The 13972-nt window shown below is 42.7% G+C and overlaps 1 protein-coding gene across 1 annotated transcript; it reads left to right on the top strand.

Annotated features, from left to right (window-relative positions):
* The first annotated feature begins 5130 nt into the window (after window positions 1-5130).
* LOC137591850 (band 3 anion exchange protein-like) lies at window positions 5131-13767 on the top strand. Its single transcript, XM_068309841.1, has 11 exons — window positions 5131-5388; window positions 5923-6064; window positions 6436-6568; window positions 9096-9168; window positions 9347-9389; window positions 9493-9662; window positions 9964-10197; window positions 10258-10386; window positions 10493-10687; window positions 11178-11408; window positions 13666-13767. The coding sequence occupies exons 1-11, from the start codon at window positions 5131-5133 to the stop codon at window positions 13765-13767; spliced, it is 1710 nt and encodes a 569-aa protein (XP_068165942.1).
* Window positions 13768-13972: the final 205 nt, after the last annotated feature.

The raw sequence follows: 13972 nt of genomic DNA, 5'->3' as shown, positions 1-13972 counted from the left end.
CGAGTCCGGATGAACGGCATAGTGTGAAAATAAGCTTCCCTTTATCGTTTCTGCTAGGAAGTACGGGGAAAAACAGTTTATGTGGAGGATAGACTTTAGCACAGATCACACCAAAGTAATTTAACATCAAAATTGTCTCTAATTATTTTTGGATGTCCAATTGGAAACTTACAGGTAGCCTGCACGTGCGGGTACAATGAGCAGAATTCAGAATATAAAATGTTTTCGTGTTCCCCTGCCACACGACGCAGCCGAATAGCAGCGGTGCCCCCCCCCCCCCCCCCCCATAGAGCGTCTCTGGGTTCTAAAGGAATCGGCTATTGAAACTGCTCTAAGAAAGATTTAACACGCTCGTCTGTTTTTTTCTTGAAATCCCAGTCATGTTCCCACATCACGACTACAGAATCAACCTTGTACTCCATTTGTAAACCATCGATTCTTTTCATGGTGTCCGAGTACGTCTCGCTCAAACGTTCACCTGAGAGGAGATTTGTCATGCGGATTAAAACAAAACTGCCGTGAAAAAAGCAACCGTTGAACGAATAGACTGTCACCTGCCCATCTACCTGTGCATAACCATCCACAGAATACCGGCCGATTTTAACCTCACCCCCGTTCAAGGCGTGTCGAATTGAAATCCCCTGTGAGAATGCCTCAAACTCTGGTCATTGGATTGAAGCGTGTGAGAAAGCTTTGAATGATGCCCGATAATGATTAGGACACGGAATTGGGTTGTAGGAAGAAGGTTTGGAAAACAGTCAGGGCTGCAGAAGCAATGGTTACGTTATCAAACGGATCACACTTTGTTGTTTGGATAAATTTGTTGCGAAATGTCATGGTGCCCTCCGTGAGTATTTGTACATCATTTTCACAACACTAACTCGCAATCGTAATTAAACTCTTGATCTTTCACACTCTCGTACCATTGAAAGAAACTCTGTTTAGGAGTCATTTCATCAGCCCCATACATCTCAGGGGGCGGAAACCTCCCCCTGTACCCGTTTCTTGAATGATCGGTGAATTTGTGTGGAAAGAAGCCTTTTTTAAGCTGTGTTTTACATCCTAGTGCTTTAGGAAAGTCCCTGAGCGGGATAGGGGTGAAGGAAAATGAATCAATACATTTCAGGTGAAACTCGTTGTCACTAATCATTTTACTCCCTTGACCTATGACGAATGGCGCTATACCCTGTTTAACATAAGTGTTTAAAATTATGTGATGGTCGAAACCTTTCCCATAATGCGAGATGAAGGTTGTGTTTTTGTATTTTTTCTTCCGGTAATGGAGGAGGAACATTAAACCACAGTCAGGTCCTTTCCAGATGTGTCGCCCCCCCATCTGATGAATGAGCCACAACAAGGACTGGAAGATGGGTGCCGCTGGTTTGAGCGGTTTCAAAATCAAAAAATACCAGTTTTCTTTCATAAAATTTTCCTTTCGGTTTAACGGGTTAAAACATTTATGATTTTCATCCTCATCCGCAACAGAATCGGAGTTCTGAATAGTGGAGACAACGCGCGGTGTTGACTCTTCACCCTGAGGGGGTAAAGTGGTTTTAGGCTGCTTACAGATTGGACACAGTCTAACGACACATTTATGGGCGCGGGGGTTATTAATGGAGATGTAGTAGACGATTTTACATCTCGGACATCTTTTATAAGTTTCACAAGTGGAGACTGCTTTTTCAAGTTTCTGACGCCAGCCCGGTTCAAGATGACTGTTGAAACAGTGGATATTTGTACAGAACCTGTTACCAGCTGTACAGTAGGTTCTCTGAACTGGAGTATCTTTACAATTTGTCCCGCACACGTTACAGCTTCTGACGCATGAATGTCTGTAGCGGTTATCATAACCGGTGTAACAGTGTTCACAACAGAATTTCACTCCGAGAAACCCTTTAATATTACATATCCCATAATAGTGATTATTGTGCAAGAGCATATAGTAAGTTTTTTTCACATGGGGGGTTCCTGTTTTAAAGGTACCCAGGTATTTTCTGGGGTTATTCTCATTATCACTGTCTTGGTAAAATATAACGATTTTACAATCAAACAGCTGCTCAAATTGATCGACATCGCTGAACGTGACGTCAGTATGAAGAGTCAGAAGGGCTCTGATGTGGATGTCACGCCCCGTGCTCAAGGTGTCTGCACACGTTAACTCAGGATTATTCAACCAGGCTAGATTTACAGCAAAACACGTCTGATCAGCGTTCAGAACTACATATCAATTCTTAGCTTTTTATAATCTCAGCAGCGAAACACGTGTCGACTCTCCTCCTCTTACCAGTACCTCGTGGAGCCCTCACAAAATTAATGATTAGATCTATGGAGCCGTCATATAACATGTTGCTCTGCACTAATCTATCTAAAAGATGGCGGAATTCTGAGAGCTGACCGACTCCATAGCGAATGCTCATTGTCACGTTGTAGATTAACTTGGATGAGATCGTGTGTTTGAGCAATTTGTGAAATCCTGTCCTGGAGACCTTCGGTCACGTTCGTGTACAAGTCATGAAATTTAGGGACCGTAGACGGGGGAGGAAAGCGTAGGACGCTGTGAACCTTGATGTTAAATTTCTTCCTATATGTCACCTGTTCTGATTTTGAAACACCCTCTTCCACAACGTTGTCGGTCATCTTCAGACAACTGCTGACATCTTCAGATGTTGGAGGATTGTGGTTAGTTTCTCTTTCTTCATCCATCTCACTGTTTCCCCCTACAGCTTCACCCCCACCCTCCTGTCGAAAGCTCTCTGCTGTCAGTGCTGCTTGTAGGCATAAATTATCATTTGGACTCCACGGTTCATGCAATTGATTGTTTAGCTCAATTTCAAACGCGTTAAGGGCTTCACAAAATAAGCAGTCAGAAGGACTACACGTGTCGTCTGAAGAATAGTTCATTGAGGATGGCTGAAGTGACTGTTAATGCCCTTAAAAATAAATCAAGAGATGAATGCTTCCCAGCCAAAAATTTAAAGAAGCCTAAAAAGGCAGAGGTCAATTATTGTCCTTCACACCCTGCTGGTGAAACAGATGACAGTCTGGAGAACTTGCGAGTTGAACTTTTGACTGATGTCAGACAAAGAAACGGAGCACCAGATGTAAGAGAGAAGATGTAGAAAACCTTCTCCTACCGAAGGAAAGAAGTGGTGCATGGAAGTCCAGGTATTGGAGAGATGAAAGTGAGATGGCCTGCACTTTTCCGAATCAATGAGGTAAATGCATGTTTGCTTCCATCCAGTGTGCCTCTTTTCATTGTGCATTTCCACTATGTGTATTCCTGAATCACCATTACGTTAATAACTGTACATATTCTCTTTGTCTTCTGCCACTTTTTTTTATGTGCAACAGATAAATGCTGTATTTCAACGAATTACAACACATCCAGTCGAGACAACCTTCATGGCACGGTTGGACAGTCTTCAGCCTCAGCTGACAGCAGTTTTCCAGAAAAAGGGAGGTGTCGTCGGCCAGAAACTAGCCAAACATCTACAGATCTTAAAAGAGGTAACTGTTCATTTAGTGTTGTCTATACGTGTGCTTTAATATATTGTTTCAATAAAGCCTCAATCATTAATGTAAGAAACATATTTTACATATTTACATGTAAAAATCCCCACCCCTGTGGACCCACCACACGCAGGGTAGACACTTGGAGTGGCGTGATTGGGAGGAATGGCCTCCCTGATCTAAACCTGAGCGGTGTGTTTTTGTTGGACTTCTGTGCTAGTCACGGATTGTTCATAACTAACACCATGTTCGAACACAAGGATGCTCACAAGTGTACCTGGTACCAGAGCACCCTGGGTCGGAGGTCAATGATCGGTCTTGTGATCGTATCATCTGACCTTAGACCGTGTGTTTTGGACACTCGGGTGAAGAGAAGGGCAGAGCTTTCAACTGATCACCACCTGGTGGTCAGTTGGGTCCGTTGGCGGAAAAATCCTTTGGATAGACCTGGTAAGCCCAAACGAGTAGTGCGGGTGAACTGGGAACGTCTGGGGGAGGACTCTGTCCGTGAGGCCGTCAATTCACACCTCCCAAAGGAACTTCTCATTTATCCCTGTGGAGGCTGGGGGCATTGAACCTGAATGGTCGATGTTCAAAGCTTCCATTGCTGAAGCTGCAGCTAAGAGCTGTGGTCTCAAGGTCTTGGGTGCCTAAAGGGGCGGTAACCCTCGAACACCGTGGTGGACCCCGGTGGTCAGGGAAGCCGTCTGACTGAAGGTGGCCTTCAGGGGCATGTTGTCCCTGGGGACTCCTGAAGCAGTTGCAGGGTACCGACGGGCCAAAAGGTCTGCAGCCTCGGCTGTGATGGAGGCAAAACAGAGGGTGTGGGAGGAGTTTGGAGAGGCCATGGAGAAGGACTATCGGACGGCACCAAAGTTGTTCTGGAGGAAGCGGTGGAAGATGAATGGATGGACATGTTAAAAACCGGCCATGTTTTCTCTTGTGGAACAGTTAATGTACACCACCTGCATTGAGCAGGTGGTGTACATTTATTGATGTTTTACTGAAAATATTTTTGTAATGACTTTAGTGCCTGGAAAAATGTTATCAGTTGAATCTCTTCACTCAGGCTGCAGGTGATGTCCATTCAAAAAGGGCAGCTGTCCTTAGAGCACTTTGCCTCTACCTTGGTGAGGATGATGGACATCTGATCCATGATTATATGGTAAGTTTAATGCTCTCAATGTAACCTGTATTTAAGATTCTGAAGTAGTTTTTCCTGTATCTTTGGCTCCCCCCCCAGGTTTCTTCAGTATACAGCAGAGGTGCATGTTGCGTTAAAAAGAATGATTTGCTGTTACAGTGCACCATTCTAGAATCTTTGACATGTAGCAATGTTTCTTGTCCAAGTTAGTATAGTAAGATGTTTTGTCCCTGTTGATTATACGATAGAGCCAGCCATAGAGTTGAAGCACAAAACTACACCTTGGAACACACAGTGCACATAAAACACGTGATGCACAAATTGACAGTGCCCTGATTGAAATCGGAAAATGTACAATGTATTGTAAAAATGTTTTTTGTGGCAAAGCATTGTAATGTTTCCCTTTTCTCCTATTTACTTAAAATATACAGGACGTCGAAGGAAATGCCATCCTGACTGCCATGCAGAAGTGAGCCATGGGCATTTACGTCATCGGCAAGGAGAAGGGAGATCCTGGAGATCATGATTATATAGGAATTTATGTTGATGGAGAAATCATCCTGGACAACATTGGTTCTACAGCCCAGGCTTGTGCAGTGATGCTTGGAGTGATCTACCCATTGAACCTGGCCTACCCCATGGAACTAAGACGCTATGACAAATTTGTTCAAAAAGTACTCACGGAAACGGATGGGGACAAGCTTTCCCCCAAAGTCCTTGGACTAAAGAACAAAGTTAGTGTTGAACTGTAAAACTTCTTTGGCCACAATTGTTTTCTTTGGTGTTTGTGAAAGTGGAAAGGTAAGGTTAATGTGATTTGTTTTGATTGTTTTCCAGGTGTGGCCCACTGTGTATGGTTTGTTCAATGTTAAATTTTTGTTTCATATTAAAGTTGGTTGTCTAAATACATTTTGTGGTTCTGTGTGACGTATGATAGCTAAAAATATAGCATTACAATCAGCTGAATACAAAAAGATACTTTAAAATCAATTAAGTTATTTAAATACTATTATAAAAATTAGAAAAGCATACATTATTTACTTATATACACTTAAAATGGATTTAATTAGACTTACTAAGGAAACTTGTGTTAAATCTACTCAAAATAGTTTTGGAGGAGTTACAGAATATAATTTAATTGAATTTACTTAAAAATTATTAGTTCAATCAACATAATAAAAATATCCAACTTCAGACAAAATCATTTCATGCAACATCTTACAATGTTTAAATTAGGTTCATTCAACAAAACATTTTTTTGCCTCCAGATGGACGTAGAGGAGGAGATAGAGTCGGTCAAGGAGGAGGAGGAGACAGGGGAGGGTCACGAGGGTGGGGTGTTGGAGTCCTCAGACACCTCCTACCCCACCTTGAAGAGCCTCATCCAGCTGTGGCGCAGCCTGAATAAAGGTTTGTGAGGATCATTGTCAACACATTAATTATTTGTACTTTGATTGGATTTCATGTTGTAGTTCTACTCTAGAGGAAGAATGACACTTATACTTCACCTTACAAATACCAGAAAACAGATTATTTTATTCTTTATTTTAAATTATTAAAAGCACAATAAATAAATATGAGGGGCATTGCCACAAATTAATACGACCGATTTAATAAAATGCCATTCGCCTTTACCAATAATCAGCATATACAGTAAGTGATGCCTAAACTTTGAAGCTTTGATATTCATATTCCAGTAATGTAATTCAAACTATGTCTTTATCTCTCTCCCCACAAACCAGAACCATGAACTCACTTTTTTACATCTTTTTCCACAATAGGTGTGACAATTTTCAGCCTTGGAGAGAAGACCTTGAAAAGCGTGGCGGAGAAGATTGTCAATGAAATGGTTAACAAGAAGATCAGACCTCGGGACCGAAAGCGCATGCTCCAATCTCTCCTTCAAAGCTGCAGGTATCTTCTGAGACATCACCAAACACTGACTCAAACATAAATGACCTACATTTAGGCTTTCAGCTGATGCTGTTATCCAAAGCTGCAAATGACACTGGAAGATTTCAGTGTCTTTCTAAGAGAAAGCTAAACAGAATATAAAGCATCAAACCTTTAATTATGAAACGCTGTCTCGGGCGACCAAGTCACTCTGCCTGTTTACTTAGGTCTTTTATTAGAGGTGAACACTGTCATGTAGTGAACTCAGTTCTCTCTAGAAGGACATCCGGTTCCTAGATTTTCATTTGCTTGTTCCATAAGGCAAGAAAAATGGGAAAAAAATAAGAGCTTGATTAAGAATAAAGCCAAGAGTGTTTGTTTTGCTTGGGTCCATTTTTATAGTGTATGCTATTTTTATCTAGATATTTTTCGTTTGGAAGCATCTTTTAATTTTTAAATGGGGTGGTCATAAGCTACTCAGGAAAATCAAATCAATTCAACATATTCCTACTGATAGTAATTGTGATGAACTTCTTTAAATGCTCTAAGTGTTTTATCAGATAATTATTTAGTCCTCGTGTCGCTGTTTACAAGCAGCAGCAATGATTGAAACACTCAGCTGAAGAAACCAAAGCTCTCATCCTCTTTTCAGTCCTCTCTAATAATGACCACTGGTTCAGCTGAGGTCCGTCGACCTGATACAGCTAGAGTCACAGCAGAGGGTATTTATCCAGATGAGTTCTGGGGCCAGTGTGGTTTAAGACTCTAACCTTTCCATTGCTATTTTTTGTGTCATAAATCATGGATAAATGTTTATCAGGGGTGACTGAACACCACTGCACTGGCTTGTCATACTGCATTCAGTCACGTACGGTATTCCTTTGGTGCTTAACCATATCACAAATGTGTCCTGCTGCACCATCCACACTCAGAGCAGCACCACTGAAAAGCCCACAATGTACAAAGATACTTACAGACCCATCAGGGAAATATGACTGTGATGTTCTGTGGCAGATTTAAATACAAAAGCATCCCACAAAAACGGATGAAGAAAGTTCACTTTACGTAGCTTTTAGATAACAGCAGAGATTAAAAACAGAACAGTCTGTCAGACTAGCAAATGAAGGAACAGGACATCACATTTCTGAGTCTGCATAATAAGGTAAAAGTACAAACAGGCAGGTCAGGTGTAACATAATTCAGATATGCTCAGAGGTCAAGCAGACCATTGGACAACCTGGCAAGGAATGATTGAAAATGGGTTGGTATTCAGTCAACAATGAGAGACTAATAAGGGGAGGCAGTGAGAAGGGAAAATCTGGTGAAGAGAATGAGCTGATGTAAGCATGAGCGGTAGGCTCTGAAGTGGTAGGACAGTTAGGGATAAGGCATAAAGACAAATAGAACTGTTATATATAGCTAGCTACTGTATATTGGGTTTGTGATATGCAGAGAGGAGTGCATGTATGTATCTGCACGCAGGTAAAACAAGACTACCACTCTTCACACAGATAGCACAACATAATGATTGTGTTCACTGGTGTTTAAATATCTGCGCTGCCGAGTTAAAACTAAAAAGATCTGCATGCTTCAGTCAGCCTTCAAAAAACAACTAATGCTGCTGAGTTACATCAAAACTCAAATTCATAACTTTCATGTCATAGCAGGTCACCGGTGAAATGCTATTTGCAAGTATTCTATTAAATGAAGTGCAAAGTCTAACCACCCTCAGGACGCCGCGGTGAAATGATGCATAAATAACATATGAAACAATTTTATCATAAAAGCTGACTTTATGGATGCTGGAGATGCCATAAAGATTGTTTTATTAACCAATAAAACCCCTGTCTTTATTTGACCATGAAGGATCAAGTGAGTGACAGTCTGGCACTATTTTGTAAATACCTTGAAATACCTAACAAAATTGCATCCTACTACAACACAAACCTCGATTGTTGTTCAGATGAGTTCAAAATATAGTAGACGGAAGTGTAACTCTCACTTTCTCATATAAGAAAAGTATAAATCATTTTTGTCAAACTAACAAAGCTGTCATGGGTGTGGTTTGGACCCAAATACAGAACACCCAGGGATAAGTCCACTTTCATAGCTTTAATCAGCAAAATCCTAATCAGAAGATCAGGCAAGGAACGATCAAACAGGCAAAATTCAGGAAACGAGCAAAAATAACACGGAAGTCGAAGAAACCTGAAGAGTAGGATGAGTAACTAACAACCTGGCAGTGAACTGAGGTGAGCAGAACATGAGTAGAGTGGAGCCTGAGTGGAGATGACGGCAGCAACACAAGTGACAGGAATGAGTGGATTGAGTTGGAGTGAATTGAGGATACAGAGGACAGGAGGGAAAACTGGAACTGGGAACATGACAGAAGCCGATTTCAAAAGTATTTCATCTCATCTCATTCATTAATTTCTAATCGCCAGTGATGTTGAAAGACTGCAGGGAATAAATAATCTATCAATGCTGTCACTAACTCTTCAGTGTGACACAAAAACACCCAGTAACACATGTGGTTTTCTCCCCAAAGCCAATCAGATGACCTGGTGAGTCGAGCTTCGTCTCAAGGGGTGGACCTGCAGAAGTTTTCAGTCAAAGAAAGGGTAAAATTATCCATTTATGGATAATTCATGTCAATCTGTCCTTGATCTGATGTCATAACAATGATAAGATCATGACAGTGATCATGAATTGTCAAATGTTTGGTTGTAAAATGTAAATCATAAACTGTACATTGTACATGTACAATGGCTCACCTCTGTTAATTCTCTGTTCCCTCAGACGGACGGATCCGACCTCGTGGAGGCCTCCATGGTGCTCGTGGGTGAGCTAGTGTCTACGTTGTTTGCTTGCATGTTTCCATGTGTTCCTTTGCCTACGTGTGTGGGCTTATTTAAGAGTTTGACATTTCTGTCTGTTTGAACTAGGAGCTTTGGACTTTCTGGAAAGACCCACTGTTAAGTTTGTGCGTCTGAAGGAACGTGAGGTGCTTGCCTCAATGCCTGTATGCTTTGTCTTTGTCATGGTGGGCCCCACCGAGGGTGATTTAAACTACCACGAGACTGGTCGTGCTATGGCAGCCCTTCTGGCTGATAAAGTGAGTGAACTTTCCTTTTTTTTTTAAACAAACTTGTATATGTATGTGTGAGCAGTGACACAGTGACAGAACTCATAGCTATCATTTGACAATTTTATATTCAGTCATTGATGCATAAATCCAAAGTCTTGATTGAGTCCCAAATCCTGTGGGGACTAAACCTAGTTTTAATAAACAAATTAGACCAATTTTAATATTTTGTCAATATGGCATGATGAGTTAAATGTAGGTGGACTTAACTACTGCTGTGTGGTATAAATTCAGTGAAGATTCTATTCCTCCTACACTATGACCATCCCAGGTGTTCAATCAAGCAGCCCTTCAGGCAAATAGTGCCAGTGAGCTGACGGACGCTGTGCGCAACTTCATGGATTGGAGCATTGTCATTCCACCAACTGAAATCCAGAATAAAGCGATGCTCACCCCTATAATCAGCTTCCAGAAGAAACTACTGAAAGACAGGCTTCAATCCACCAGTTCTCGTAGGGGTGAGACTCATTACACCCAATATCACATACAAAAATTCCATTTTTTGGTGGACCTGTTTGTTAATATTGGATTGTTGCATTCAAATATTTGTTTTTTTCTTCCCTAGTTTCCAACTCTGCTACACCTCCACCTGAAGAGCATTCAGGGGATCCTCTTCTTCTTTATTGCAGCTCAGCCCATCCTAGTCATTGGTTTCACTGGTCCTCTGTTACTGTTTGAAGAAGCCTTCTTCACTGTAAGTTATACAGAGAACCCTATCCGGATCTGATTGAACTTCAGTTTTGCTTGGTTTGTCCATATGATCATACCAAACTCAACTTATTCTCTTGTCTTTCATTCAGTTCTGTCAGTCTGAGGACATTGAGTACATTGTAGCGAGAGTGTGGGTTGGATGGTGGATGGTTATCATCGTTGTGGTGACTGTAGCCTTGGACTGCAGCTTCCTGATGCGTTATGTCTCGAGATTCACCCAGGAAATCTTCTTCATCCTTATTTTCCTCATCTTCATCAAAGAAACCTTTGCCAAGCTAGCAATGGTAAACCTACCTTCACCCACCAACTGACATACTGCATCCATCCAAATAGATGGGAAACATTAAATGTTTGTGATTGTACTGAACTTTCTCATATCCAGGTTATATGAGTGGATCGAATCCCGCTCCTGCCAGGATGTCACCAGGAGTGTGAGCTGACGGTGGGGGGCGTCAGGTCACCTCCCAGCCACTGCCGAGGCGCCCTTGAGCAAGGCGCCGTCCCCCCTACAAGCTGTTCAATTTGGGGCACGTTCAGGAAGCCGCTGCCCGTCACTCTGCTTTGTGATGTGTGTAGTTTGATGTGTGTACTAACTGCATGCTTACAGGCCCCCTTGGTATTCAGTCATACTGTGTTCAGGGGGGCCTGTGTATACACTGACTGTTAACTAACACAAAAAAAAACATGTATACACCTGAGTGACAATGTAATTTCCCTGCGGGGATTAATAAAGTATATTTCTTCTTCTTATAATCTTCCCTGTTTTCTCATTAGATATTTCAGGACAACCCAGTGCTTGTGAATTGCGATCATGTAAATTCAACTCCAGAAAATCCCTCGTTCCCAAAGGTGGTAGAGGAACTTGTGTATGACAATGCTACTGGAAACACCATTAAACCGCCTTGTCCCAGCACTGCCCTACTGTCCATGTGCCTCATGTTAGCCTGCTTCTTCATTGCTATCTTTCTGTGTCAGTTCAAAAATGGCACTTTTCTTCCTGGAATGGTGAGTTCCTGGAGATTATGATGTCCATTCACTGTTTCAGTAAAGACTTCTTCATAGTTACACATTAACCCAGTGTCTTCATTTATAAGCCATTTTATTACATGGCGCCGTGCTAAGTGGCGACTATTACAGTAGCTCCTGTGTGTTTCTTTGTTTTTGTATCCTTTCTCTTTCAATTCTGTCCTTTCACCTTTGTTTTTTTTTTACTACCTGTCGTTGCCAACCAGATTGGTCATGACTTTCTTATCCTTTTAAAACTTTTTTGGACATATCCACGACTTTTGTTAGCGTGTACCCATGGCAACCGGAGAGCGCATTGTTTACACCTGACCAGCTGGTGGCGCTGCGTCCAGCTGGGCCGCTGCCCGGAGTGAGGCCGACATCTCTGAGGAGCTGAGGAGGAGGCGTCGGGGCCGCAGAGCTGGGGCGAAGCTGAAGGCGAAGAAGATAAGGTTTCATCTGTCAGTGCCGGCCCCCATCACGGGTAACGTGAGGTCCCTGGGGAGTAAGGTGGACGAGCTCGCCACGCGGTTAAAACCCAGAGGGAGTATCGTGAGTGTAGCGTGATGTGTTTCACGGAGACATGGCTGCACTCGCACACCCCGGACGATGGCGTGGCGGTACCCGGCTTCAGTGTTGTTCGCGCAGACAGAGACGTTATTAGTAAAGGCAAGAAGAAGGGAGGAGGGATTACACTGTATGTGAGTGAGAAGTGGTGCAATCCGGGACACGTCCACGTGAAGGAGCGTCTCTGCAGCCCGGACATCGAGCTGCTTGCCGTGGGAATGCGGCCATATTACCTGCCTGGGCAGAGCAGACCACAACCTGGTCCTGCTGAACCCCAAGTACGTCCTGCTGGTCAAGGAGGCAGCCTGTCCACTCCAAGATGGAAGTGAACTCAGGAGGCTGCTGAGGCACTGCAGGACTGCTTCGACACCACGGACTGGGATGTGCTCTGTAAGCCACATGGGGAGGACATCAACAACCTGACGGACTGCATCACAGAATACATCAGGTGCTGTGAACACACCACTGTGCCAACCCGGACTGCACGCTGCTTCCCCAAAAACAAGCCATGGGTTACGAATGACCTGAAGGAACTCTAAAATAAGAGGGCTTTCAGGTCTGGTGACTGAGGGGAATTGAAAAGAGTGTGGCACGAGGTCCGAGACAAACTGAGGGAGTGTAAGGAGATCTACAGGAGGAAGCTGGAGGCCAAACTCCAGCAGAACAACATGAGGGACGTGTGGTCGGGAATGAAGAAGCTCACAGGGTGCTCAGGGGGACAACGGCAACCATCAGGCGGTCTGGATAGAGCCAACGAGCTGAATATCTTCTTCAACAGGTTCAGTTCACAACCGTTCACAATCACCTGAGGCTGAATGTTAGCAAGACCAGAGAGATGGTGATCAATTTCAGGAAGAAGAGAAGCACGCCACAACTGATCCACATCCTGGGAAAGTATGTAGAGGAGGTAAGGGACTTTGAGTACCTGGGTGTGAAGATCAGTAACAGACTTGACGGGAGTTCCAACATAGATGCTGTCTACAAGAAGGGGATGAGCAGACTATTTCTTGAGGAAGCTCAGATCTTTCAATGTGTGCAGCAAGATGTTGGAGATCTTCTACCAGTCTGTTGTGACCAGTATACTTTTCTTTGACGTGGTCTGTTGGGGGAGCAGCATCAGAGCCAGCGATACCAACGGACTTAACAAGCAAGGCTAGTTCTGTGATTGGATGTAGTCTGGACACTGTGGAGGTCGTGGTGGAGAGGGGGACTCCTAACAAACTTTTATCCATCATGGATAATGCCGCTCACCCTCTCCACCACACACTGGACAGACAGCATAGCTCCTCCTCCAGTAAACTACTACATCGCCGCTGTCGAACAGCAAGGTACAGGAGGTCATTCCTGCCACAAGCCATCGCGCTGTACAACAGCTCTGACATATCAGACAGAATCCCACCACCAGTCTGATGTTTAGATATGGCTTCACTAGGTCCTGTGTATGACCATAGAGCGTCACACTTGTTTATCTATGAGTACTGTTGTTAATAATAATAATAATAATAACAGTATTATTATTTTTAATTGTGTTCATATTGTTAATATTTTTTAATGTTATTATTAATATTATTGCTATCTTTTGTCTTATTTTTTCCTCAATATATATATTTGTTCTATAATAAATCTATCTACAGTATCTATCCAAATGTAAAACTCTTAAATCATGTTTCTTTGTGTGTCTGTTTACCAGATCAGACGTTTCATTGGGGACTTTACTTTGCCTATTTCCATTGTACTTGTGACTGCTGTGGATTTCATCATTAATGATACCTGCACAGGGGTTACTTCATGAATTTCAGTTTCCAAGTCCAGTTCATGCAAATTCGTGCAAACATTTTTGATTACATTTTAAGTGTCAAGTTTGCATTTTGGCTTTAATCATTTTGCTCATTATAGCGTAGAAACATGTTTCACTTCCTAATGTTCTTTCAGCTGCTTGTTCCACGTGCAGACTGTTAGCCAACAACCAAACAGGCAGTTGGCAGCAGAACCAAGGT

The sequence above is a fragment of the Antennarius striatus genome, unplaced genomic scaffold (genome assembly GCF_040054535.1).
Source record: "Antennarius striatus isolate MH-2024 unplaced genomic scaffold, ASM4005453v1 scaffold_30, whole genome shotgun sequence".
Lineage (NCBI taxonomy): Eukaryota > Metazoa > Chordata > Actinopteri > Lophiiformes > Antennariidae > Antennarius > Antennarius striatus.
The sequence above is the reverse complement of the archived record's forward strand: the minus strand, read 5'-3'. Positions and strand labels throughout refer to the sequence as shown.